This window comes from Lepidochelys kempii, chromosome 3 (assembly GCF_965140285.1).
Source record: "Lepidochelys kempii isolate rLepKem1 chromosome 3, rLepKem1.hap1, whole genome shotgun sequence".
In the NCBI taxonomy this organism is placed as follows: Eukaryota; Metazoa; Chordata; order Testudines; family Cheloniidae; genus Lepidochelys; species Lepidochelys kempii.
The window spans coordinates 122005887-122031169 of NC_136382.1; the positions used below are offsets into that span (position 1 = coordinate 122005887).

Below are 25283 nucleotides of genomic sequence, written 5' to 3' on the forward strand. Positions count from 1 at the left end.
CTCAAGATTAAGGTTAAGTTAATCATAACGAAACCAGGAATAACTTAATTTCTTCAGCTTTTATAGTTTAATTCCTTGTGAATTTACACACAAGACATTTATACCTCGCTATGGATCAGATTTATGACACCATGAAGTCTGCAATATCAATTCTTCACACATAGTATTGTCACTTCTTCATTTGGTGATAACAAAAACAATTTACAAGGTAAGCACCCGTAGCCACCAAGCCAACCTGAAATTAAACTACAAGAACTTATTTTTATTTATTAAAAAGAAAAATGTCACATGTCTCAAACTTGAGGTCTTCAGCATGATTTTTTACTATGTAGATTGGTAGTGGGCAAATAATCCAACAGAAAACATGTACAATAAAAATGCATTGTATACAAATACATCACATGAAACCAATGCAGACTAAAATAAATTACATTATTAAAAGTCTTTATTTAGGTTTGGTCAGTACAGGTAAGATAATATTGGAGTCACAGAGCAATATGCATAAACAAGATACAACAGTTCTTAAAAACTGAGTAACTATGCACACAAACTTCTTAAACATTCGGTCACCTAAGGAGAAATGCACAGATGTATGGTGGAAAAAACTGTAATTAACACTGGAACTACTACAGGACTCCTTCAACAAGTCCATCTTTTAGTGATAAAACTACTGTACTGGGCAAACTTGGCAGTCATAAACCCACAGCTAATATGACAAATTTTGAATGTGGTGTAAATATAACAATATGAGTAAGAATGCCCTTACACAGCACAGGTTCTAGATATACACAGATTTGTACAGACATCATTTATGTTATACTTTGTGGAAATAATTTCCATTTTCAACTTCACATTAACTCATATAAAAATAACTTGAGCCTACACAAATGTCCTTTTAGCAACATTCAACGTAATTAACTGTTAAAATTTCCAAAGTGGCAGAGGTATTGAAGCAAAAAAACCACAAAAAGGCAAAACTGTGACAAGTATGCACTAATTTAAACAGTTTCTGGACAGTATCCTCTCCCAATTTAAATGACACTGTATAAAAGTGTTGCAGAAAAAAATGTTACAAAACTGAACCCTGGACATTTACATTGGAGTCCAAACCATTCTGAACATGACGAGAACCCACAGTTCTGTTACCTTTCATGCTCACTGTTTTCTCTTCTTGAGGATCATGATTGGAGTCTGTGTCATTTGAGTGGTGAGTGAGTGAGTTTTCACTGCCAGTGGGAGAGTCTACACTTTCATACCCAGTACTTAGTTGGTTTATGTAGCTACAACCTCCTCTGACTGTTCTATCTTCAGAGTGGTTGGAGAGCTTATTACCATTCCCTGGAGACGCTGGGAAGTCATCTTCCGTGCCACTACCCTCCCTATAAAATCCAGGCCCAGACGTCCTCTGATGGGAAGAGCTGCCATTGCTCGGTCCGTTAGCCAGACGGCTGCAGTCTTTACCCATGGCCTCTCCCTGGTCTGTAGGCTCAGAAGATGGAGTCCTGCTGGTACCTGGGGCTGAGGCCTGGGACTGCTGCTGCTGGAACTGAGCCAACTGCTGGCGAGTCTCCTTCAACTGCTGCTGGAGAACTAGGATGGTACTCTGCATACCCTCTACCTCCTCATCAAGCTGGATGATGAAGTCATTCAATTCTATATAGAGAAAACACATTTGGAGCACACACTTAATAGCTCACATACCTGGACCCTAAAACAGTACATAGAATCCTGAGCAGATAGAGTTATTACTAAAGGTTCGTATGCTAAAGTTCCTAGAGGTCTGTATTTTCAGCTGTTGCATCTGCAAATTGTGTGATGTTGCAATGTTTTGTATGGAGGAAATCCTAAATTCCAAACTGCCATCTGCATACTTTTTCAAACACAGCTATTGGGTGAGGGTGGAGGAGTGTGTGGAAAAATCCACTCTAGGACAAAGGGACAGTGTAGAAATACGTGCTGGGAGATAGCTGAACTCAAAAGTATTAGTAGGAAATATACTGCAAGTGAACTTCACTTCCAGGTACAATACTATAGCAGCTATTGTTTAAAAAAAAAAAAAAAAAAAAAAAAAAAAAGGTAGTGACAAAGCACATTCTGATGCAACATATGGGCTACTTGTAGGTATCAGAATGATTCAGAATCATTAGTTTACTAACAATAAGTGATTTAATTACTTTTCCTCCTTTCAGCCTTGCATAACAAGTACAACAGGAGAGAGATGGATTCCAGTCTGACTTGTGCATCATTAACAGATTTGTTAACCAAGTTGCAACTGTAGAATTTTTAGTTTGGATGTATAACAAAAGAAAAAAACAGCTCGCCTCTCATAGCCTGGATTGAGGATGCAATACCGGGAGTCAGGGAAAGAAAAAATTGTATTGGCTAACTGAGCAAGTTTGACTAGGAGTCAATAAGAGAAATATGGAATCCCACAATGCAATTTTTGGTCACTTTTTACATTAAACTGCACATTAACTCTACGATGACAAAGCAAAACATGCAATTACTTTATTTTGATGTTTTATAAACAAAGTATCTCGAGAAGATGGACTTTTCAGAACTCTAACTCATATTATTTGCAGCTGTAAAGGAAACTAAAAAAAAAAAGAGAACAGAATTGTGAGCTGGTTACAGTCTCAGGCCTTTTAGAACCTCACTTAAAACATTTGGTTCTGCAGGGAGTGTGCGTTCATACCCCCAGTGGTTGCTTTTAAATCATTCTGAAGCTTGTAACACTGCATCATGTTCAAGAGCAGATACCTGCAGAGGCAGTTTTTGAAAGAACATTCGTTTCCTTTGTTTCAATTACCAACTTGATAAATTTAGAAGGAAAAAGTCACTTGGGTGATTTAATGCATTAATTTAGGGAACCGAAAAAGTAGTCTTTATTCCAGTAACATACTGCAAATTGATGTCACAATTGTAAGAACTATTTTCCCTAATTCTTCTAGGCATTCTACAATGAGCTTCCTCACAAAGGAAGCAGATAGTCCTATCTTCAAAAATAAGTGCATCATGTCACAAACCATTAACCAGCTACAGGTTGTAAAGTCAAATAAAACCTGCATAGTCCTGTTGAACTTCTAGCTTTTCTTTTCCGCAACTGGTTTCAGGGACAGTGTCAGACTTAACTCCCAAACTTTCTTTTTAAAATATTTTATAAAGAAGTCTGTTTAGGGCCACTCTCAGACAATAAATTTAGAAGAAAAATTTCCTGACCTATGTTACAAACTCTGAACCTTTAAGGCTGGAAATTTAGTAGTCTAGGATTTTTTCCTCCATTTCAGCTAGGTGAAAGTCAGTCAGTTCACAGGTAGTTTCACTTGCAGGTTCAGAGGCACTAACAAATGCTGCAATATTTCAATTGTGAATATTGCAGAACATTTGTGTAAAAAATAGTCACTGAAATGTAAAAAGATTTGTGAACATTTCTACTGATTTTAGGTATTATTAAAAGCCTGTTTTTAGCAAATGAAGTGAGACTATAAACATCCAATTAATAAAAAGTAAGAGTTTTACATTTAACAGTTCAGCAGCTTTTGCTGTCCAAGGAGTGCAGAATATTGTGTTCAGACCCAAAAAGTGAAATAGTTTCATTCTCCACCTTAAAGTGACTCTGACCCCAGTGTAAACAGCGAAGTTACCCTTAAATATTTTGTTTTAGTAATCTAAGGCAACCAGCACCACAGATAAGAATTTACACATTTAAATTTACACGTTTAAGAATTTACACGTTTAACCTGACACTGTCCCTTTGATTCTGGGAAAGGGGGGGGAAAAAAAAAAAAAAAAAAAAAAGTGTCTCCTGCTCAGTAACGGGATAATTTACAATATCCACATGACCAGTAGATTAAATAATTAAGCCAGGGCAAATGCAAGGCAATTTCCATTTTCTTAAAAAAGCCCTTACCATCCTGACTGCTTTTTAGTTCCTCACTATATTTCTTCTGTAAAGCCAGCTCTGCCTCAAGCTGCGCAATGCGTCCTTGGGACAGCTGCCTTCCAAGCTCTTGATTCTCCTGGATAAGCATTCGACACTTCGCCATTAACTTTTTGCCTGTTTGGCTGCAAAGGAAAGAGCCATCTATCACAAAATGAAGATAAAACCTTCTGTAATCTTCCTCAATTACAATTATAACAGAGATAGGAGATGCGATTTCTGCATGTCACAATTTAAGGAACATTGTGCCTCAAGGTAATTGTCATAGCAGAAAGTCTCCCTATAGTTACCACGTGCTGTTCCAATGTCTGTTGATCTTCTGTCGCCGTTCCATAAAAGCGAAAGGCAAATTCTATTACTGTAAATATGAATGGCCACAATGTTTTTGATTACTGACATCTGGACTATCAAGGACACAATTTGGCATTTGTCCATTCTCAAAGGAAGAAAAAAAAAAAGGTTAACTATGTGCCTGGTAATCAGACAGTGAGTTACAAACATTAAAAGTGCTCCTTCACTTTACGTACTAAATATTTTACTAGCTAGTCAGCTTTATTTATTTATTTATTTTTACACTGTCAGGTTTGAAGAATATTGAATTTAATGTGTTTTTTTGATCAGCATGAAAACTTCTTACTTAACATACCTGAATGATTAAATATTTATATTTTTCCAGTTTCGTACTTTTGACTATATTATATACATTGCTTCGTTGTTTCCCCAATAGCTACAGTCAGCTCCTCCTTTGTGTTTTTCACAGAGCGTGAGGGGAGATAAGAGAAAATGGAGCTGAAAAATACAAGGCAGCAGGGGGATTCAGGAGCAAGTAGTGTTTTTTTTGTTTTTTTTTTGTTTGTTTTTTTTAAGTTTAACCAGATTTCAAAGTTGACAGTGTACCTTTAAGAGTGCCTGGTGATCAAAAGCCAAGAAACACCAGACCAAAAAGTATTTCATGGGGAAAAAGCAGATCTGATATTCTGCTTTTTGCAAAATCAGGAACATACACATATCTTAAATCTTCATGTTAAAACTGCAATGTAGAGCATTATAGGAACTAGTATGCAAATTAATATATAGGCAATAATATTTATTTAATCACAAAATAAAGTTGATAGCTAAAGCCCTCTAACACTGTTGGTCTGCCAAAGTTTGGAAAGTAACCACAAATATTTTGCCTTCTTTGAGGTTTAGCAACATATATAATGAAGCAGTCCTCTTTTTCCACAGGAAATGAAAGCCCTGGAAAAACAGAATTAATGGGTTTGTGATTGAACTTCAGGTCTTGTATTAGGTAACAAGCCTGAGGAGGTCAGCTTGAGACTGTATAATAAAGTTACAAGGGCAGAATGAAATTTTGCATATTAAAAAGGTAAAAAAATATTGCTAGTGTGCTTCAGACCACAGCTCTCCCCAGCAAAACTGGTGCCCAGCCAAAAGTCACTTCAAATTATCTCTCAATTAACTGTTTAAGCATTCAAGCTTTTAACACTTCAGATTTTTAATAGTTCTGCCAACTCTGTCCATTTAAAGTCTTCCAACTGACTCTCCCACATCTTTCAGAGGGGCTGCTCCAGAAGGAATCTGGCTGTGTAAAGTCCTGGAAGCCTGCAAATGTGCTTAATACAGCAACCTGTTCTTTATCTTGATGTGATGTCCAATGCCAAGTTCTTGAAGCTTAGAGTTGTGCTGACCTAATACAATACAAGTAATACAATTTAAGATAAAAATTTTCTACGGGATGCTTATTTATTCTGTGTAAACTAGGACCACTTTGGACTTAACCAATGTGACAGATATTGCAAAAGCTTTTAGGCAGACAGGCAATGATTTAGCCATTTCCAAGTTCCTGCTACTGGTAAGCTTTTATTCTGTATTTACTACCACTATAGATCATCATGTAATGTCTTCACAACAGTCATTGCCAACTGTTGCATGTATTAGTATGCACCATTAACAACTTCAGAAGCTTTGCACCATTCTAGAATGCCTGCTATTTCTTCACCATGTCTGTTCCTGCCACAACAAACCTTTTGCTTTTATTACCCGTATAGGAATTTGCACAGTTACCTATAATGCAATTTACTTTTCTAAACTTTACTTTGTCTAAACACTTTGCACTACTGAGTTTGAACAAACCTACCTTGCATGTTGAAGTATGTAATCAAGATAATACATGCAAGAATATCAGAGGCAGTAAATCTTAGAATAACTCTGATTAAAGTCACAGAACCAGGTTTTGCAACTGTATGTTTACCAAATTTATGTGCGAACACATACTATGAAACCTGTAAAAATGGAAGGGGTTAAATTTCAAAAGACTAACATTTGTAACAGTAAGTTTTCTATAAGTGAAGTTTCCGCTGACGTTTTATTTAAACAAAAATGCGTATTATGTACTGAATGTTTAAATGGTGATTTAAATGGCTTAATAAAACCACTCACTTCTTTCCCCCTTTAAACATCTGTCAGCAAGTATAATGCTGTATGCATCTACTACAATGAAGTCCCAGGCTTGATGCTAAACTTGGGCTTGCAATGGAATTGGAGCAGACGTGTGTCGGGTTAGTTCAGAACAATTAAAGATTTTGAAGGAGATCATCAACTCTTTCAAATATGAGATGAGGTGCCATAAAATAAAAGTAGTTATACAGAAGGACAGGACGAAAATGGGAAACCGTTCCTAGTGAAACAATAAAAATTTCTACAAACCCTTTATAGCTTGAGCAGTCTGACTCATCTCTTTACCAATGAAAATAAAATCATGAACCCAATGACAAATAAAAGAGTTCCCTAAATATTGAAACAAACGAACAGACTAGAAATAAATTGTTGATTCCTTGCATTCTATTTCCTGCATGTATCTAATATGTATTCATATACTTGCACCATGATTAGACTCAGATTACACAATATTTGAATTAGGGAATATTGTTCAGTTCTTTTATCACTTACTTTTAAACACAACATAACCTCCCCCCCTCAAAGACTATATAAAAATTAGCAAAACAAGATTTTAAATACTTCTGCTTGAAATTAAGACAAAGTGGTAAGAAACACATTTGTCACCTCAGTGTCACACAACACATTTTGCTCCAAAGGACAGTTTTGCATCCTTTATCTAAATAAATTAACTGATTTATAAACTTCAAATTACCAAGAAATCAGCATGGCTGGTTTTTTTGACTGCATATTATAGTAAACAGTACTTTCAAATTACTTGGTAACACTAACACAATTGTTCACTAATGCAAGTCTTACCTTTGTTTTGATGCTAGATCACTAAAACCTTAAATAATACTGTCACAGCAAAATAGATTCAATATATGTATAATTTTTTTAAAAAATTAAAATTTTGAAGGTTTTCTTTTGATGTAAATCCACCGCTTAGGTAACACTACACAAAAGCACACTACTCTTTCTTGCCCACATTAATTATGTGAAGCACAACAGTTTAAGATACTTTAAGTGAGTTGAATTAAAATTTAAATGATCTTAATGAAAAGTGCATTTTGAACAATAAGCAGTTAGAATACATTACCTTTTATAAAATGGAACCTGGTGGATTTGGGGTTTTGGTTTGTTTTTTTAAAATGATTTGGTTACAGTGAACTTTCCACAGTGTTGGACGGAGTCATGAAATAGTGCCCGACTGTATATTTAGAACATTAATGTTCTGACAAACTAATCAGCTAACAATACATGAGCACTATACCAGTCCACATAATTTCACATTTCTCTGCACACTTACACATCTCAAAACATGCACTCTGAGCTGTCCCATATTACTATTCTTGCAAATAACTTGGGACAACATTACAAAAAGGCATCAATAGAGTAGCAAAGCTCCTTAATTGATTCCAGCCAGAAGAATGCATGTGTTTAAATTATTATTTTTTTTAAGAATATGGTCTTCCCTCTCTTTTCAGAGAACGAGACATCTTAAAGGTAACATTCTCGTTCATTACCCCAAAAGTTTCACAGTACAATAGTATTACCGTTGTGTTCCTTAAGCTCTATATTAACAACGCTTTCAAGGCACATATTATATAGAAGTGCAATACAAAAACAGGCATACAATGAAACAAAAAATACCCCATACCAACACTGAAGACAGTTGCCATTATGTGTGCCTTATATATGAAGCATTTGAGATCAGTTCTCAGAATAGACGTTTGAAAAAATTCTCATTTCTGCATGTTTCCATGCAGTGAAATACTTATCACAACTAGTTTTCCTAATCATACACTCTAGTTGTGATCAAATATATTGCTTCAAACAATTTAAAACCTGCAATTAGATAGTACCTGTATTTTATACAGTCCTATTTTTGAGTCCACAGTATCATCAACCATCCAGAGAACAATCCATTATTTAAAATCATATTGACTTAAGGCTCAGTGAAATGCTATATAGCCCAAATGCTAAACAGTCAGAAGTGTACACTACCACTGATGCAATATGAAATAGCACTCTCTTGTGGCTATTTAAAGCTGGTTAGCAAATAAACTCTTTAATGCAAAATTCACCTCATTGAGTTTTGACCCAGCAGTTCAGTGAACAAGCAGGAAGTCCAGTCTTATTGGCAAAACTGACTTACAGTGTCTCTAAGTCACTAGGCTCAAGGTTAAGAGCGAAGCATATTCCATTTTTACATTTTACTGGAATTTTACATGTTCAATTCATGATTTAAAATCTCTAGGTTCTCTCTCCTCCAAACTGTCTGTAGACACAGTGTGCCACAGACTTAAGCCTTCTGTTTCTCCCTCTATTTCTTCAAATAGAACCACTTTGCACGTGTCTACATGTTCTAGAAAAGAAATTTTTTTTTCAGAGGCAGCCACTTCTTCAGAATAGTCCGACGCCATCAGGCCTCTGAAGCAAAGGGGGAGAAAAAAGCTGAAACACAAGGTTCATCTGGTAAGTTTTACATTAAGCATTACAAGCTGGACAGTATAAGAATGTGGCTTTTTGGCTCAAAACGTCTGAGTCTTGGTGTGGAAACGAGTACGTGGCTGTCCCACCATAGCATTCTCGCAGTGAGACTGTCAGGGTAGTCTTGACTGGGGAGTATTTGTTTTGTTTACCTATCAGGCGTAAATTTCCAGGCACTCAGTTCATTTTGGGCTTGTTCCAGTTTGTCTTTAGTCTGTTCCAGTTCACCTTTCATTTTTAGGAAAAACAAGTTGATGGCTGGGTCCACCATTGTTGATCTCAGTTGGGCAACACTAGGCTGCTGGACTTGCTTGAGGTACTGAATCTGATTCTGCATAAAATAAGAGAAACAAATTGTTACTGTTTATAATTTAAAAAGTGTCAATGATTTCAGAATGGACAGTTAAAAGAAGCCACATTATTCTGCTGATGGAGTTAAAAGAAGCTCATTTTCCTTCCATATTGTAACTGTTAAATTCACAGGCAGACAGCAGTATCAACTAAAGTATAAATCAGTAGGAAAATGACCCCAGAATAGAAAAAAATATGGCTCAGTTTACTTTAAATTTAAAGGCTACAAATTTTGCTTCTCTCTCCCAAATCTACTTAATTCTTCATACCACCTCAATTTAGGTTTGCATAATAAGAATAGCATTTAGGCTACTATAATACTCTACTTTTTGATTGTTTGCATTCTTCTGAAAGGTGACTACAAGTAGGAAGAGTATCAAAACCAGAGTTTTCCCAAAGTCAAATTAGAAATTGACTAGTTTCCATATACCTGTAATGTAGACCAAATCAGAGTGATGACATTAATGTTGACAAATAAATAGTGGTTCTTACTATTTCCAAATTGTTTGTCTAAAATCCTGATGTGTTTATGAAGACCACAAAACAGGCACCTTTGATGCTGGTTTGTATTATTTGCGGTATTCTTATTTAAGAATAATCAGGAAGCTAAGGTTGAAAATCTGTGTTTTGTTACAGAGTATGAAACTTCATTATCTTGTTTTAAATTAAATTTAAGCTATACTTCAACAAAAAAAAAAAAAGGGGGTTTTGTTTGGATTTAGGTTCTTTTGCAGAATCTGCAATCCAGTAATGAAATGAAAAGAAAAATTTGTAGTTACTTTTAATTTACCTATTTTCTTTTAGCACATGAATTACTTATAGAACTACTGTTACCATATTTAAATAGGATTCATTCAAATGCATTTTTGGAAGTGTGAATTCTTTTAACTTAAAAACCATATCTTTATATACTTTACTTTAAAAGGGGTGCTAAACAGAAGTATTTGAATTCTAAATCCATATACTTGTTAAAATTACATCCCCTTAGCACAGGCAGAATCGGTTTATACTAAATTCAGTTTAATATGCTTCCTAAACCTCTCTCATGTTTCTATTACAACTAAGTAAATTAAGAATTTCACAGGCTGAAAGAAACATCAACTTTAAAAATTAAATTTGTTTGATTTTTAGCTGCTGTGATCACTTATACACCCCAATCCTGTAGGTAGATATGCACTGGCAAATCCTTCTCCTAAGTAAAGTTTCACTTACGTCAAAGAAGCTCTGCACCAGGCACAAGGATCTGCCTGCAGGATTGAGGCTGCTTTGTATACGTGATAAACTAAAAAAAACACAAATATTTTTCTATTTTGTGCATTTGACAGAACTGCATGTCCAGTTAGCTTGACTGTTCTCTTTGTATAGTCAGTTTATGCTATTTGAGTCTTTCAACAACAAAAATCTGACTGAAAGACCACCACCACTTTAAACAGCAGCGAAGACCCAGGGGCAGGTTTAGTCCCTGAAACCAGTTTAAACTCTGATTGATTAGATTTTATTTTAATTATGCAACTTGAAGTCCAAGTGAAACAGTGGATATCTTAAACTAGAAGAGTCATTTTGTTTTAATCATTTACAGGGGGTCTTTCAAACAAACTTCAACTGGTCAACCAATTACAAAGCCTTTTTTCAAAGATGCTTTCCAAGAACAGGTTTATTATATATTCCCCTCTATATAAAACATATTACATACAAAACTACACTAAAAACGTTATGGTTGCAAAGTTAAGCGGTCAAAAGTTAAAGAATGCCATGTGGTGTCATTTTGTATTTTTACCAACTATACTATGTCGATTAGGTAATCATTTTACATAGAATGTTTCACTATAGTTATTTAATGGACTTCATCTTTCCACTAAACAGTGAGACCTCACTAACTTATTTTGTTAGTTTACAAAACCCCATTCATCCCATTTTTCTCTTAGCTTTGCTCCACTCTCTTATATAATGCTGCCAGTACTTTATTTGTGAAAATACTTCACTTCCAATGTTACAAAACAGGTTTCTACCATCATCATTTAAAACATATACCAAGCTTCCTCAAAGACTGCATTGCAAAATCAAATATGAAAGAGTAAAAAAAAAAAAAAACAACAACAAAACAAACTAACTAGCCAGCCTCTCCAATTTTTTTTAATTTTTTTTTTTTTAAAAAAAAGCCCTCATACTCAAGGGTATATATATATCTTTCTTTTCTGTATCTCCACTTAGAGGTGGATATTCCATCCTTTTAACCATCCCCAAAAAGAGGAGATTCATAAAGGACGTGTTCCAAACATGTAAATGGGTTTTTTAAAGGGACAAATTAAGCTGCAATTTGTATTTTTTGACATCCTGAAGTTAAAATACATTTCCATCTTAAAAATATGAAAAAAGTTTCTGTAAGAGAATCTTCTTTAGGTATATGTGTCCTATCTGCAAACAATTTAATGACATTCCAAGTAAACCTCACGGGATTGTCACAGGATGGCTGTCTCTTTAAGGAAAACCAGGCTCAGTCCTGTCTGTGACCTCAGCTGATGGTGATATGGCAACTTAATTAGTGACCCAGCTGCAGAGAATCAGGAAGGACTTCTTAAATACAACTGAGAATGCACTATAGGGAGAGATGCTGTAAAGGAGATGGGACACGCCTGCATGGGAAGCCCAGTAGTTTGGGGCTGCTTGTGGTTAGAGCAGAGCTTTCCCATAGAGTTAACTCCTATTGGTGAGCTCCTGGAAGGGGCCAGGCATCCAGGGAGGCAGTAGGGGAATCCTGCGGCAGAACCAAGACAAGAAAAACAAGACGCTCCGCAGGGGCCCGGAGAAGGGGTCAAGAAGCAGAGTACTTTGGTAGAGCCCGACAAGGCAGAAGAACCATAAATGTGAGCATTTGTTTTGGACTTTCAGTTGGACCTTTTCTTACCTTAGAAGGGGAGTAAATTTTTATGTAAGATGGCAGGACAGCCAGGCCACAGAAGAAGAGCGAGGCCATCTCAGGGCCAAGAAAATGATAACCTGCAGCCAAAGACAAGGATCCCTGGCAACACTGCACCATGACACAAAGGAGCAGTACTCAAGGTAAGGATGCATCATTACAAGGATTTACATGATTGTCAAAAAATGTATAATCTCGTATCTACAGCTACTGGATAATTAAGTCTTTCAAGCTCAATGGTATGCCCCCCCACACACACTTAAATTCAACAACTGATCTATGTTCTACAGACTCATCGTGGAAACAGTTTAATCTGACTATCTAAAAAGAAAGTGATTCCTGTATGTATTTCAAAAATCTCTCTGAACTGAAATAATGTTCCTTACCAGAAAAATAAAATTGTTGAAGTCATTCATTTGTAAATAAGAATATGGGGATGGGGGAAAGGAAAACATGTTCTCCCCTCATTTCTTAACTTTCACAGCAGAAGTAGAGGACTGTGACAATATTTCAAAGGTGGCTCTGCACCAGTGGTGTAAACCTGATAATACGTTTCACACTACTACTACTGGCACCTCTGTGATCCCGAAGAGGAGGAGGGAAGAAGACTGGAGAAAGGGAAAGGGGTTGTGAACCTGTTCTCAATAGCGCTTAGGTCTTTGTTCCCCATACAAGCAGATCCTAGGAGTGCACTGTGAATGGATGGCACACTTAACCCCTATGATTAGGGAGCATTTTATAGCTCTCTCTCTCTCCTGAGTTTCTCATCTAATCAAGTATTTATTTTTTCAGTGAGCAAGGTAGAGGTGATATGGAAGAAACCTGTAAAAAGGAGAAAATATGGAATTCCAAGAGAATCCCAAACAAGGAAAGAGGAATCCCCAGAGGCCAAATTAAAGATAGAAAATCAGAGAAAAGTAAAAGGGGGGAGAGGGTGAGTAGAAAGAAAAAACCATTAAATATAAAAAGGAGGAGCAACTGAAGTGTAACCCTGAGGGAAAAGAAAAGCTGAGCTGCTAAATTTCAAAAGAATTCTGATTTTAAAAAACCTCCTTTCCTAAAATTACTGCATTGTCTACCCATTTGAATCAGTGGGAAGGATAACAAAAACCAGCAACCCAACATCAATTTGAATTATGTCAGACCAGAAGCTCCAGCAGTAGACCTTGATGCTTGGCGCTTAAGGATAAAATGCCACTGACTTCCAAAGTCTGCTCCCATATCCAAAGTGAAGAAGTTATTTTACATGTATACATTCGATAAACTATATATTAAAAAAAGAAAATGGCCTCATGCAACAGGCTAGCAGCAGCAAAAGTATGGAATTGTTTGAATGTAACAGCACTTGAATTAGTGCCACTGATCAGGAGAGGAATGTCTTTGCTATATTTATTATCTGTTGTCGGTAGCTACCGTGAGGTGCTCTGCTCTGGTTCAATGATAAGTCGGCTACATGCATGTTCCCTCTGTGTGCTGCCCCAGCTCTGTGAAGACAGCTGATACAGCAGACCCCGAGAGAACTCCCAAAAACCACAGACTCTAGTAAGGTATGAAGGCACCCGGCCAGGTTTATTGTCAAACGAAGCACAGTAGTAGTTTCCCATAGACTCTATAGGACATACTACGAATATGTGCCCCCAACAATGGGCACAGCTCAGTCAGTGGCAGGGCACTCCACTGCCCCCTAGGCTGGACAAAGATGTGCGCTCCAGGACCTATTTTTATACAGTTGCAGGACAGATTACTCATCCCTACTGACGTATTGAGGTACAGCCCCTTGACTCATTAGGGTGCTGTTTCCCACTTTGATCATGTTGGTTCAAACAAACACATCTGTCCATCATGCTACCCTTTTGACCCTGTCTTTGGGATGCACCTGGTTGTTCCTTAACTCTGTAAGTATCCTCTTATCGGGATGTCCAGGTGTCATCTTGGCACATGTTCTTCTTACTACTACTTATATCATTAGTACGTGCTTTCAAGGAGCCCTTTTCTTGCCAAGTACTGCAATTAGGGCCTGCCTCTGGGTCACAGCCCAGCTTTGCTTAGCAATGCCTGGAAGTACTTTGGTTCAGGCTTTAGGCCTCAGACACAAGGGTTTATGTTTCAGGGCCTCTTATTAAATATCTTACTTGAGTTTAAGTTAAAATGTATATTCTTCCATATTAAATTACTCTTTAGATTCTGATCCTATTTTCCCTTACAAGATAACAATATGCAGTACATGCTCAGCTGAAAACACATTCCTATAACATTAAGACATTTATCAACATTAAATACTTACAGTACACTCTTGCATTTCCTGTTCCTTAGTTGCCAGCCTCATCACTAGGATATTCTCTCTTCGGGCAGACTCTTGTTGTTGTTGCTTCAGCTTCTCTTCAGACTCTCTCAATCCAGTTACATCATTAGCTAATATTAATGATAAATACAGAAAGCACAAACTTTAATAGCCTAGTTTACAACAGACTAGTTCAAAGACTATGATGACTTTAGAAAGAATAAACTGGTTGCTTTAAAAATAGATTAAAAGGAAAACTAAGTCAAAAACATCAAGGTTTAGATACTGGAATTACTCTAAAGTCCATTTTAAATTTGTGACATTAGTCCCTGTTAGTTTCTACTAATCCTTTTTTGAAAGCTTTCTATCATGTTAAATACCAGTAGTAGCAACTGCAACAGCGCTAGTGTAAACCAGCCACTGTTTGTGCCTCTTCTTCATTAGCACTCCTACTCTGCTACTAGGACCCAAGGAACTGCATTGGTATTAAGGGAGGGAAAGGTCTTCAGAAAGAGACCAGTATAGCTGAGGACTGTGCATTCTCAGCAACTGTACTCAATTTCTAAGCAGCATTGTTTTTAGACAATACTCAAGCTGGAATGTCCAAACCCCACAGTCACATTTTGACATTACAAAACTTCAGAGATGGCAATCCAATCACATTTTAAAGTTTCATTCCAACCAAACACACCATGTTAAAACATTTCTATTAGGTATGTTGGAAATGTAAGTTAGGGATTCAATTTTTGTTTTCTACTGACGTTATAATAATGTATGTTTTTGTTTTGCTCATAGCATTTGTCAACTAATCTGACAAGATGCTGGAAGTGCTATTTAACAATGTTATTTTAAAACTACTTGAGCTCTTTTAATGCACACTAAGGAAAAACTTAATACTAGTTTTGGGGAGGATTTAAAAAAGTTTTTGTACAAAATCTGTAATAGTTTTAATCACCGACTATTTGTGCTGGTACAGCTGTTCCCGCACCTGAAGATGGCAGGAGCATTCGAGTGGAAGCTACACATCTAGTCCATTCATGCACTTCTACAGGGCTAGCGTGGTCCCAGCACAGAGGGAAACCATGGTATACACTCATTTCAGTTTGTTGCATGTACAAAACCATAACGAGCAAGAAACCAATTAGAGGTCAGTCTCTCTCAAAGCAAGCATGATAAAGACAGGTTGAAAAAGAGAACAAAGCCACCTTGAAGAGTAGTGGTACAAAGAATTCTCAAGATTTGAAAGCGGGGTGGTGAATCCATTATTTTAGTTGCCAATCCAATTAGTGACATAAGTAGGATTGGTAACTCAGCTACCCCTAAAACACACTCATTCATCCAATCTTAGGGTGGGTGGAAATCTCTCTCCTTCTCTTTCAAAAGGAGAAGATCTACAGTTAAAGAACAGCATAGCTGGTGAATATTCAAAAGTGGTAAATTAAGATACATGATCTATACAAGACTTAACTGGCGATTCATTTTAGACCACTTCCCCTAACCAAAAATCCTTTCACTTCTCATCCTAGAACATTTTTGTAAAATGGCCTCTCTTTCACAGAGAAATGATTGCCAAAGTCTGTCTTAAAAACGATATGTATCCCCCCCCCCAGTCGGGGCACACCTGCTAATTTTATACATGCCCAAACAAAGAAGACCATTTACTGATAGATGAAGAAGCCACTGGAAGACAGGGGGTGGATATCTGCTCTAGAGGATGCAGGTCTTGTGGGCCTATACTAAACCATCCCGGCCAGTGCACCAGCCAGGTAACACCTTCTGTTCAGATTATCATTCCCCACTGTAATTTATTTATTTATTTTATTTTTTTTACAAGGCATATAAATCACTTGAAACACTATTTAAACAGATTTGTGTAACATTTGTGACTTTGAAAGTAGACTAACTTACAATTAAGATCTGTGTATTTGCCCTCCAGAGCCTGTACATATGCTTCATATTGCTTCCACCTATTAAGGGAGGAAAACAAACATTTCTGAACCTTGATTCATTAGACTGAGGCATCTTAATTTAAAAACACTAACATAATACACATTTGTACCATAACCAGAATAGGTCACAAGGGATACATGCAGGTGTGCGTATGTATATACACACACACACAGATACACATATATATAATCTTCTATTTGCTAGTTAAAACGATGGAAAAGTTGACTTTCATGGCTGAAAGTCAAGTTTAATTCTGCTTCTGAACTAAAGAGAAAAGGATAAAGAAAAATCACTACCTTCTAAAAAAAGTGACATACTAAAAGTCTTAGAAGGTTGTCTGCATTATTCTGGACAAAACTTTAGACCATTCATGTTTACTATTTAGTCATGAATTTTATGGAACACTTTACTTGTTCATTTAAATATTATCGTGTTCCCAAATGCAAAACTATCAAAACCAAAATTTAGTAATAAAAAGTGAACACAAATGCACAGCATACAAGTGGATTTAGAAATCCATCAAGAGATTCAGACAGTCAAAATTAATAAGGTGAAAAGTTGGAAAGTTTTCTTGGCTTGTTCAAGCCAGGATTGTCTTCTGAAAATCCAGTGAATGGGAGACAAATGGTTAAGTTATTGGCAAACAAGCAGTTGTTAGAGTTGGCCATCTTTTAGCTACTCTAGCCATGGAATACTTAAATAATCCATTTATTCAAAAAGACTCTAGATTACACCATCCTGATGCAAACAAAATTTGGGGGGGAAGGGGGGGGGGAGAATGGCATTTGGACATCCAGGTCAAAGTCTTAAGAACAAGAAAAAAAAAATTAGACTACTAAATAAACTACCTAGATTTTTCAAAGCAATGAGCTCCCAATGGACTTAATAGCTGACTTCAAGAGGTCTTTATCAAATGGTAAGGTATACAATAAGATTAATATTTTATTAATGACCGTGAGACACAACTTCAGAATTTTGCTTAAATAAGAACATTCTTGCAATTATTCCTTGAGACATTTTTCCATTTCGATTAAAGGTCTGAAAAAGTCTAATCTGAGATAAAATTCAGTTACAGGGAAGGAGTGATCTGTCCAAATAAAATCTTAAATTTATTTATGAGAGCACCTGACCCCTAGGAATAAAGTGAACGCACCCAGTAAAATAATATTTCTGTTAAAAGTTGCCATCTCCTAATTTATAGGAACATTTTTAATCTGTTCTATTTTATGGCCAGCTTTTTTTTCCTTCAAGATTTTCCTTTGGAATTTCTACTAAGTTCTGACGCTTAAATATCAATTTTCAAGAACAAAATTACTTACATTATTATTTCTCTGAAAATACCATACAGGATTCATTCTTGGGTCTTGTGCCCTCTACACATTTAGGAAATTTCCTTAGCTCTTAAGACTGTGGGGGGGCAGCTGCAGCAGGAGGCTCCTCTAGTACACCAGTAGTTTAACTCAAAGTCTGAATGCTGAGCTTGCTTCAGTCTAATTTTTTCAAGAGGCTGTGGATGTGCTTATCCCCAACCCCAGAGAGCACAGGGGGAGGTACAGTGTAGCCCCATTGGCTCCCAGTCCCCTTGCTCCGCACAGAAAGCCTGGCATGTGGGCTGCAGCCTCCCTCTGCTGTCACCCCGCCTGTAAGCAGATTTTCTGGGAGCATGCCCTCCCAGGCTGCAGCCCTTTATTTCCTTCCTTGGCTATTGACTCAGAAACCTGCCTTCCACTTATTAGCATTTCAGTTGCCAGTAAAAAGTTATTTGGCAGTTGCTAATAAGTGGAATCTACTTATCTACCAAAAAGCCTTGCAGTTTTCATTGCATGCCACATGCTTGGGGGGTGTAAACAGACCCAAGGGAACCTTTTACTGCACACAATTAACCTTCATATGTCATCAGACAGCTCATAGAGGAAGTTCCTTTCTTGACCAGTCAAAAAGGAACTAGCTCAAAATGTTCAAGCCTCTGAGGTACCTGGGGTTGGAATGTTCTGATCACGGAAAAGCCCTGCCATACAGTCAGCCTACAGGTACCACAGAGGAGCAAAAATCTGAAGAGCCAGGAAGGCACAATATCCAGGAGTGAAAATCCTGCACTGAGGTTATTTACTGTGCTTTAACTCCTGCCTTTGACATATGTTCCTATAACAGCATCTATTCATAACCCCAGAGAACTCATCTGCAGCAGGAGCTGCAGTGAAATGCTACTTCCTGAAACGTTAAACTTGAGACAGAACAGCACATTTAATAGGTGTTAACTAACGGCACTTTTTCATGAAAATTGATGGTTTAAAGGCTAGGAAGATTAAGCCAGTTTCCTAGTAACTGTCAAAGTGCAGTTTTACTCAGAAGTATGACTAAAAATGCCACATTCTTATTGAACAGATTTCTTTTGTGTAATAGTCATCTGTATTTGCTTGCTTGTGTGACAAGAGTTACTACACCGGACCCTCGCTAGAACGCAGGATTTGGGATTCATGTGCAGTACCGCGTTCTAGTGGGGACCGCGTTAAAATGCATTACAATTAAAGGAATTAAATTTGGGATCCATGGCCACGACCGCGTTATATGCAAACTCGTGCTATATAGATGCGCGCTCTAGCGCGGGTCTGGTGTACTTGTTGCCCCTGTTAATACAGAGCATAGCTAGAAAAAATGAGCTGGATTCTGTTCATGCATCAAGTATTTGTATTACAGTGGTTCTTAAAGGCTTCAACAGATATCAAGGCCCAATTGTTCTAAGCACAGTACAAACAGTTCAGAATCCTTGTCATTAAGAGTTTACAGTCTAAACAGACATGATAGACAAATGGGTGGTAGGGGTAACAGATTACCCAAGCGCTCACAGCAAGTCAGTGGCAGAACTGGGAACAAAACCTGCTTCCCAGAGCAGCACCTTATCTTCTAGACAAATGGCACAAGTACCCTCTGAGGAGGGTTTTACAGATTTTAAGGCTAATAATAGTCAACATAATCTAACTCAGTGGTTCTCAAACTTTTTGGATTGGCAACCCCTCTCAGACAGCAAACCACTAAGTGAGAGACACCCCCCCCCCCATATAAATTAAACGCTTATTTAACACTATTTTAAATGTTAAAATGAATTTACCTTTTCTCGCCACTTTTAAAATTAAGACAACCATTTTTTACTGAATTGTTATAAACAGAAAAGTGGTTTTTGTGTTTTTTTTTTAAAGTTACTGTCTAATTCCAGGGTCGGAAAGAAACTGTGCATCACTTTTTACACCAGACATTAGCACAGACTTCAGAGCAGACTTGCTAGCTAACTGGGAGGCTGGGAAAAGTGGTATTAACAATCACTTTTCACAGCAGATTTGCTAGTGCCCTATTGCAACTCTTACTTCTGTGCTGCTGGTGGTGGTGGCAGGTGCTGCCTCAAGAGCTGGGCAGCTGGAGAGTGGCGACTGCTGGCTGGTCGCCCAACTCTGAAGACAGTGCTACCACCGACAGCAGTGCAGAACTGCACAAGTAAGGGTGGCAATGCCGTATCATGCCACCTTTACTTCTGCATAATGCTTGGCCTTTACAGGGGGGGGCTTTAGGCCACAAGCCTCCTTCTCCCCCCGAGTACCATACTATAATTTGTAATTTAACAGTCAGACACACACTTGGGGGGGGGGGGGGGCTGATCTCAGTGTTTTGATTGGTCTAGTTTAGTGCAGCTTTTCAGCAGCTGAATAATCAAGCCCTCTGTTGTCCCACCTTTTTATCCTCAAGATGACAAACCTGCATGCACGATATTATAATCCCCAGAGCCCAATTTCCTTAACGTGGTGATAATACAAATATATATTGATTAGAAACAAAGATTTCTGCATTATGTTTACAATACTTTCTGAAGTAAATACCTTTCTACTGCAATGTAGGGTGTGTATAGTTTTCCAGAACACTAGATTTAAACTATATAATTTAAAGTAGTTGCTCTCTGCTTCATGCATGTACTCGTGACCCCATTTGTGAACCTCCTAATCTAACCTGATCTCCTGCATAAACACAATGAATAGAATTCCACCCAATAATTCCTCCACTCAGTTTAACTTTTGAGGAGCTATAGTTTTGTTTTAAAAAGATAGATGTCAAACTTTGATGTGAAGAGTTCAAGTGAGGAGGACCTACCACACCTGATAATCTGTTCCAATATTATGCTTGCTGTTAGAAAGCTTGCATCTTATTTCCCCATCTGATCCAGCCATTGGATCTTCTTATGACTATCTAAGATTAATGTGCTCTCTAGCCGTCAGGATCTTCTCCCTGTATAGGTCATCAAATAAAGACTGGATGCCTCTCCTGAAAATATGCTTTAGTGACACATTACTGAGCTCAATACAGGAGTAACTGGGTGAAATTCTGTGGCCTGCGTTACACAAGAGGTCAGACTACTTCAGGGTTTCCTCAAACTTCATTGCATGCGACCCCCTTCTGACAACCAGAATTACTATGGGGACCCTGGGAAGGGGGACCAAAGCCCAAGCCCCACCACCCAGGGCCAAAGCCCTGCCACCCGGACGGGGCGCCACAGCTTGAGGGCTTCAGCACTGGGGCTCAGATGTCAGTTTCAGCCCCAAACCCCAGTAAATCTAATGCAGCCTGGCGATCGTATTGAAATGGGGTCCTGACCCACAGTTTGAGAACCGCTGGGCTAGATGATTTAATGATCCTTTCTGGACTTAATGTACAAATTTGATATCTGATTTATTAGAGAGAAGGTTAATAGACTGAAGGACCTCCGTCTCTCATTGAAGGAGATGTTTTCAAGACCTGAAACCTTTTAGTTTTTTTTAACTCAATTTTTCAACATCCTTTTAAAAAATTTACTGTACAGATCTCTGGCATTTCTTCTTGTTGCTTTCCACAGCGATACAAGCATAACTTATCTTGGATGATTGACACTAGAGCCCATACTTCCTCACTAGCCTCCTACTGGTTTTATGCATAGATTAATAAAAAGGGGAATAACGAAATTATGCACAATAGTCATCCAGGTAGGGGAGTAATTTGTTCCACATGATCTTTGGGGCTCTTGCTCCCTTAAAAACAAAAACTGTCTACCATTGGTAGGCTCCAAACAGCAAACACACACTTTATGGGCTTTAATACTGTTAACTGACATTTCCAGAAAAAGTAGCATTGACATCTAATTTTAATCCACTACTAGAAGTGGAACCACCACACCACTATTCCCAGGGTTTACCCAAAAAGAGAGACTTGGGTCAAGGATATCATTACTTATGGTTCTGCCAGAACTGTTCCATCACAACCTTCTAACCAACATTCACTAAAAAAGATGATTTGGACAGAGTAATAGCTGAGAACAATGACGAGAAGTTTTCTTAAGCAACATCCTAGCCTTCTTGGAGTGGATCAATGCCTTCCCTTCAACAATAGCCAAGCGTATTCCCACTTTCCTTCATTAGATAAGTTATGGACTCAACCTATAGGCTTGTACCCTGCAACTCCCTCAATCTGTCAAAGCTCAGGTAGGAAAGATGGTGCCAATCATGCACGGTTTTGTCACAACGAAGACAGCTTAGTCCAAATCCAAGTGGTTTTAGCTGCAAGTAATTTTAAAAGTCATTCAAAATAATAAACCTGTGACTGTTGCTAGATTAAAACAGCCTCAGTTAGTCAGGCTGTTCATCTTCTGGAAAGGTGATGATCAGAACTTTGAAGATGCTATAAGGAAGATAGGTTTCAGAGTAACAGCCGTGTTAGTCTGTATTCGCAAAAAGAAAAGGAGGACTTGTGGCACCTTAGAGACTAACCAATTTGAGCATAAGCTTTCGTGAGCTACAGCTCACTTCATCGGATGCATACTGTGGAAAGTGTACACTAGTCTCTAAGGTGCCACAAGTACTCCTTTTCTTTTTATAAGGAAGATATTTTCCTTTGCCTGTATAGTGAGGAGTTTAACATTTGTGCTGCAATTGTTCAACCTTAGAACATGACTTCTCTGAGTAGCCTCCCTTTGTATGTTCCACTTCAGATGCGCATGCCCTCCATGCGCCTTTAATCTGAGATTTTTGGTAGCAGTGCCTCTTCATTCCATGACTTCCTCATGTCCATACAGAGGCGATACAGAGCTGTGCCCAAGAGGTCAAACCACCACCCTTCGTTACTTAATTGTTCTGCAACAGAGCATCTAGCATGCCTGCTTCAGGTTTACATTGTTTCCTTTTACTTTATAGCTCTATTTTGTTTTAGGGTTTTCCCCTACATTAAACACCATTTCTTTTTCTCCCCCTCCCCCCCAACACCACCACCCCCTAAGAGACTCTGCTCAGGGGTTGTCATTAGTGTGCTATACCAGGGTCCCTGGGACTCAAGCAGTGCCTCACATGCTTGGAATCTATTGCAGTTAGCAACTGACATTCACAGTGCATCCACTGTCTGGGAGACACATACATAGTTGAAAAGTATAGTAGACTCAAATTGGCAAAGCTGCAACTTGAGCATCAGTTCACACAGTTTCCAAACACTTTGTTCTGGTATATGTCTCCAGGCAGCCATATGCTGCTGTTGACAAAGCAGTCTTATCAACAGTTTTAGATCCAGCTCTCAAGCATGATCCTCTTTCCAGAAATGCTGCTCTGGAGTCTTAGTGGAGCACCAATAGGGACACTACTCAAAAGAAAGAGAAGTTACTTACCTTGTACATTAAGTTCTAAGGGCTTCTCTACATTACCCGCAGGATCGACGAGCAGTGATTGATCCAGCAGGGGTTGATTTATCGTGTCTAGTCTAGACATGATAGATTAACTGCTGAGCGCTCCCCCATCCACTCCAGTACTCTACCGGAGCAAGAGGTGGAGTCGACGGGGAAGCATCAGCTGTTGACTCACTGCAGCGAAGACACCGCGGTGAGTAGATTTAAGTACGTTGACTTCAGCTACGTTATTCACATTTGCAGCCTCATGCAGTTCACAAGTGATGTACATACGTGCTCTACAGAAGCCATTTGTAGAGTGGAAACAGTGTTAGGAATGACATGGGGGGGGAACAAAGCAGACTTAAAGGCAGGATTCCATGATAAATGTTGGAACCATAGTCTGCTCTTGAGCTGTCTGTATAAGCAAGGGGAATGTCATTCCTATAGTAGTAAGCTACTTGATAAAGTGGAAAAAAAACCCAGCAGCTGCCGTCATGCAGAGCTATAATGAATTTGGGTTCCCCTAGGTGCAGCTAGATCTATTTTTAAAAAGTACTCATGTAACCAGTTTGAAAAAGAGTTGGAAAGACAGTATTTGTTGTGGAACTTCAAGTTAATGATTTGTTTACTCACTGATGTAACCAGTGCCAGGATGCGATGTTTGTCTACTTCATGTGTACATCTTTTAGCCCCATTTAAGAACAGCAAAACATTATCCACAAATGTGCACTGATAATCGGTGCACAACATATACAGACAGTAAGATTCCCACAGACACCACTGAAACATTTTAAGTTGTCAAAATATACAACCAAGGAAAATCAGTCTATACAATTCCTACATACTAGATATGTAAACATGAATATTGCTAGTTAGTAAATACTCCATTATCTTAAGGGAAAAAAAAAATAAAAAGTCCCAACTTTCATACTTCAAGGTTGTGAGACAACACTTATGTATATTCCTGTGTCCAAAGACAACTCTGAAGTCACTTGCCATCTAACATGAGATACAGGCTTGAAAAATTCCTGGATGAAGGCCATACAACAGACCAGGTGGTTGGGTGGGGTGCAGTCACCAGCAAGGTTCAGCAGTAACAGCCTGGTGAAAAATCCAGCCTACCACTTCCAGCTGCTTAAAGGCAGGAGGGTATTCCAACACAGGGTGAATTCCCTTCATTTGGCCTGATCTACATACAAGATCTGCAATGATTTAACAATTGTTATTTAAAATCTATTTACTTAAACCAACATCCATCCCTGTATTGACACAATCCCAACTGTGTGGACACAGTTAAATTTGTTTACAACTGGATTGTGCTCATCAGAGGGCCTGACATTGGGATAAGTGAACAGATTTAAGTTAAACTGTTGCAACTTTTACAATTACAAAAACCTCCTAGCCAGAATCTGAGAACATCTGACCAATTTTAAATACTCCCACTTAATGGCTAGGGAAAGGGACTTCTTTCTCTTCCCCATATAGTCAGTCTCTTTTGCTCTCCCAAGTCTGTTTCTGATGTTCCCTCCTTTGAATAGTTTCAGTGTATTTGTTCCAGACAGCTTTCCATAACAGTGGAGGAAAAACAAGATTGTCAGTTTCAGTGCTGGCTAAAGAACTCCCAATAGCAGTAGTGATATGGATCAATTTTGCCAATTTCACTCAGCTACTACTTGGGGAAAAAGGTTAAGCAGCTGAGGTACAGAAAATGTATGCAGCCTCAGAAAGACAGCACTGCATCAGTTGATATTTGATCCACATTCAAGAGATCCTTATGGGGTGTGAAGACTGCCAGAAACTTGTTTTTAAATAAAAAGCTTAAATTAATAGAGGTTTCTAGCTGCTTAATTCTCCCTACTCACCAATACTAGTATGCTATTTACAATTAAAGTGGATTTTTTTTGAACCCTGATAACTCCAAGGACATGTTTATAGATACTGACAAATGCTTTTGAGAGTGACTAGTGATTTCAGGTGCCTCAGTTCTGGATATTTAAGCTGAGACACCTTTAAAGAAGCTTGATTTTTCAGAGGGTGGAGAGCAGCAATATGAGAAATCAAGCCCTTTTAATAAGTTTCGAGTTGGACACCCAAACATCAAAATCACTTTTGAAAATCTTGGCCATTGTCAACTACCAAATTACATGTACTGCTACATGGTGTACTTTAGAAATAACAGTTTGGACAGAGTGGTACTTTTCCCATTAGGATTTGAGAGAAATCCCATTTAAAAGTTTTTGTTTAT

The 25283-nt window shown here is 38.0% G+C and overlaps 1 protein-coding gene across 5 annotated transcripts in view; it reads right to left on the reverse strand.

The window, feature by feature from the left end:
- Positions 1-299: 299 nt before the first annotated feature.
- WTAP (WT1 associated protein) overlaps positions 300-25283 on the reverse strand; it is a 36350-nt gene continuing 11366 nt past the window's right edge. For 2 of the 5 annotated variants that reach the window (XM_073337822.2, XM_073337821.2), the window contains exons 4-8: positions 16330-16388; positions 14425-14552; positions 9025-9203; positions 3911-4065; positions 300-1653 (exon numbers count right to left, since the gene is read on the reverse strand). In XM_073337822.2, coding sequence (XP_073193923.1) covers positions 1070-1653; positions 3911-4065; positions 9025-9203; positions 14425-14552; positions 16330-16388 — 1105 coding nt within the window. In that variant the 3' untranslated portion in view covers positions 300-1069. Of the gene's footprint in view, positions 1654-3910; positions 5632-9024; positions 9204-14424; positions 14553-16329; positions 16389-23038; positions 23927-24034; positions 25281-25283 lie in introns of those variants that run through there. The other 3 variants (XM_073337824.2, XM_073337825.2, XM_073337826.2) reach the window with 3 other exon arrangements.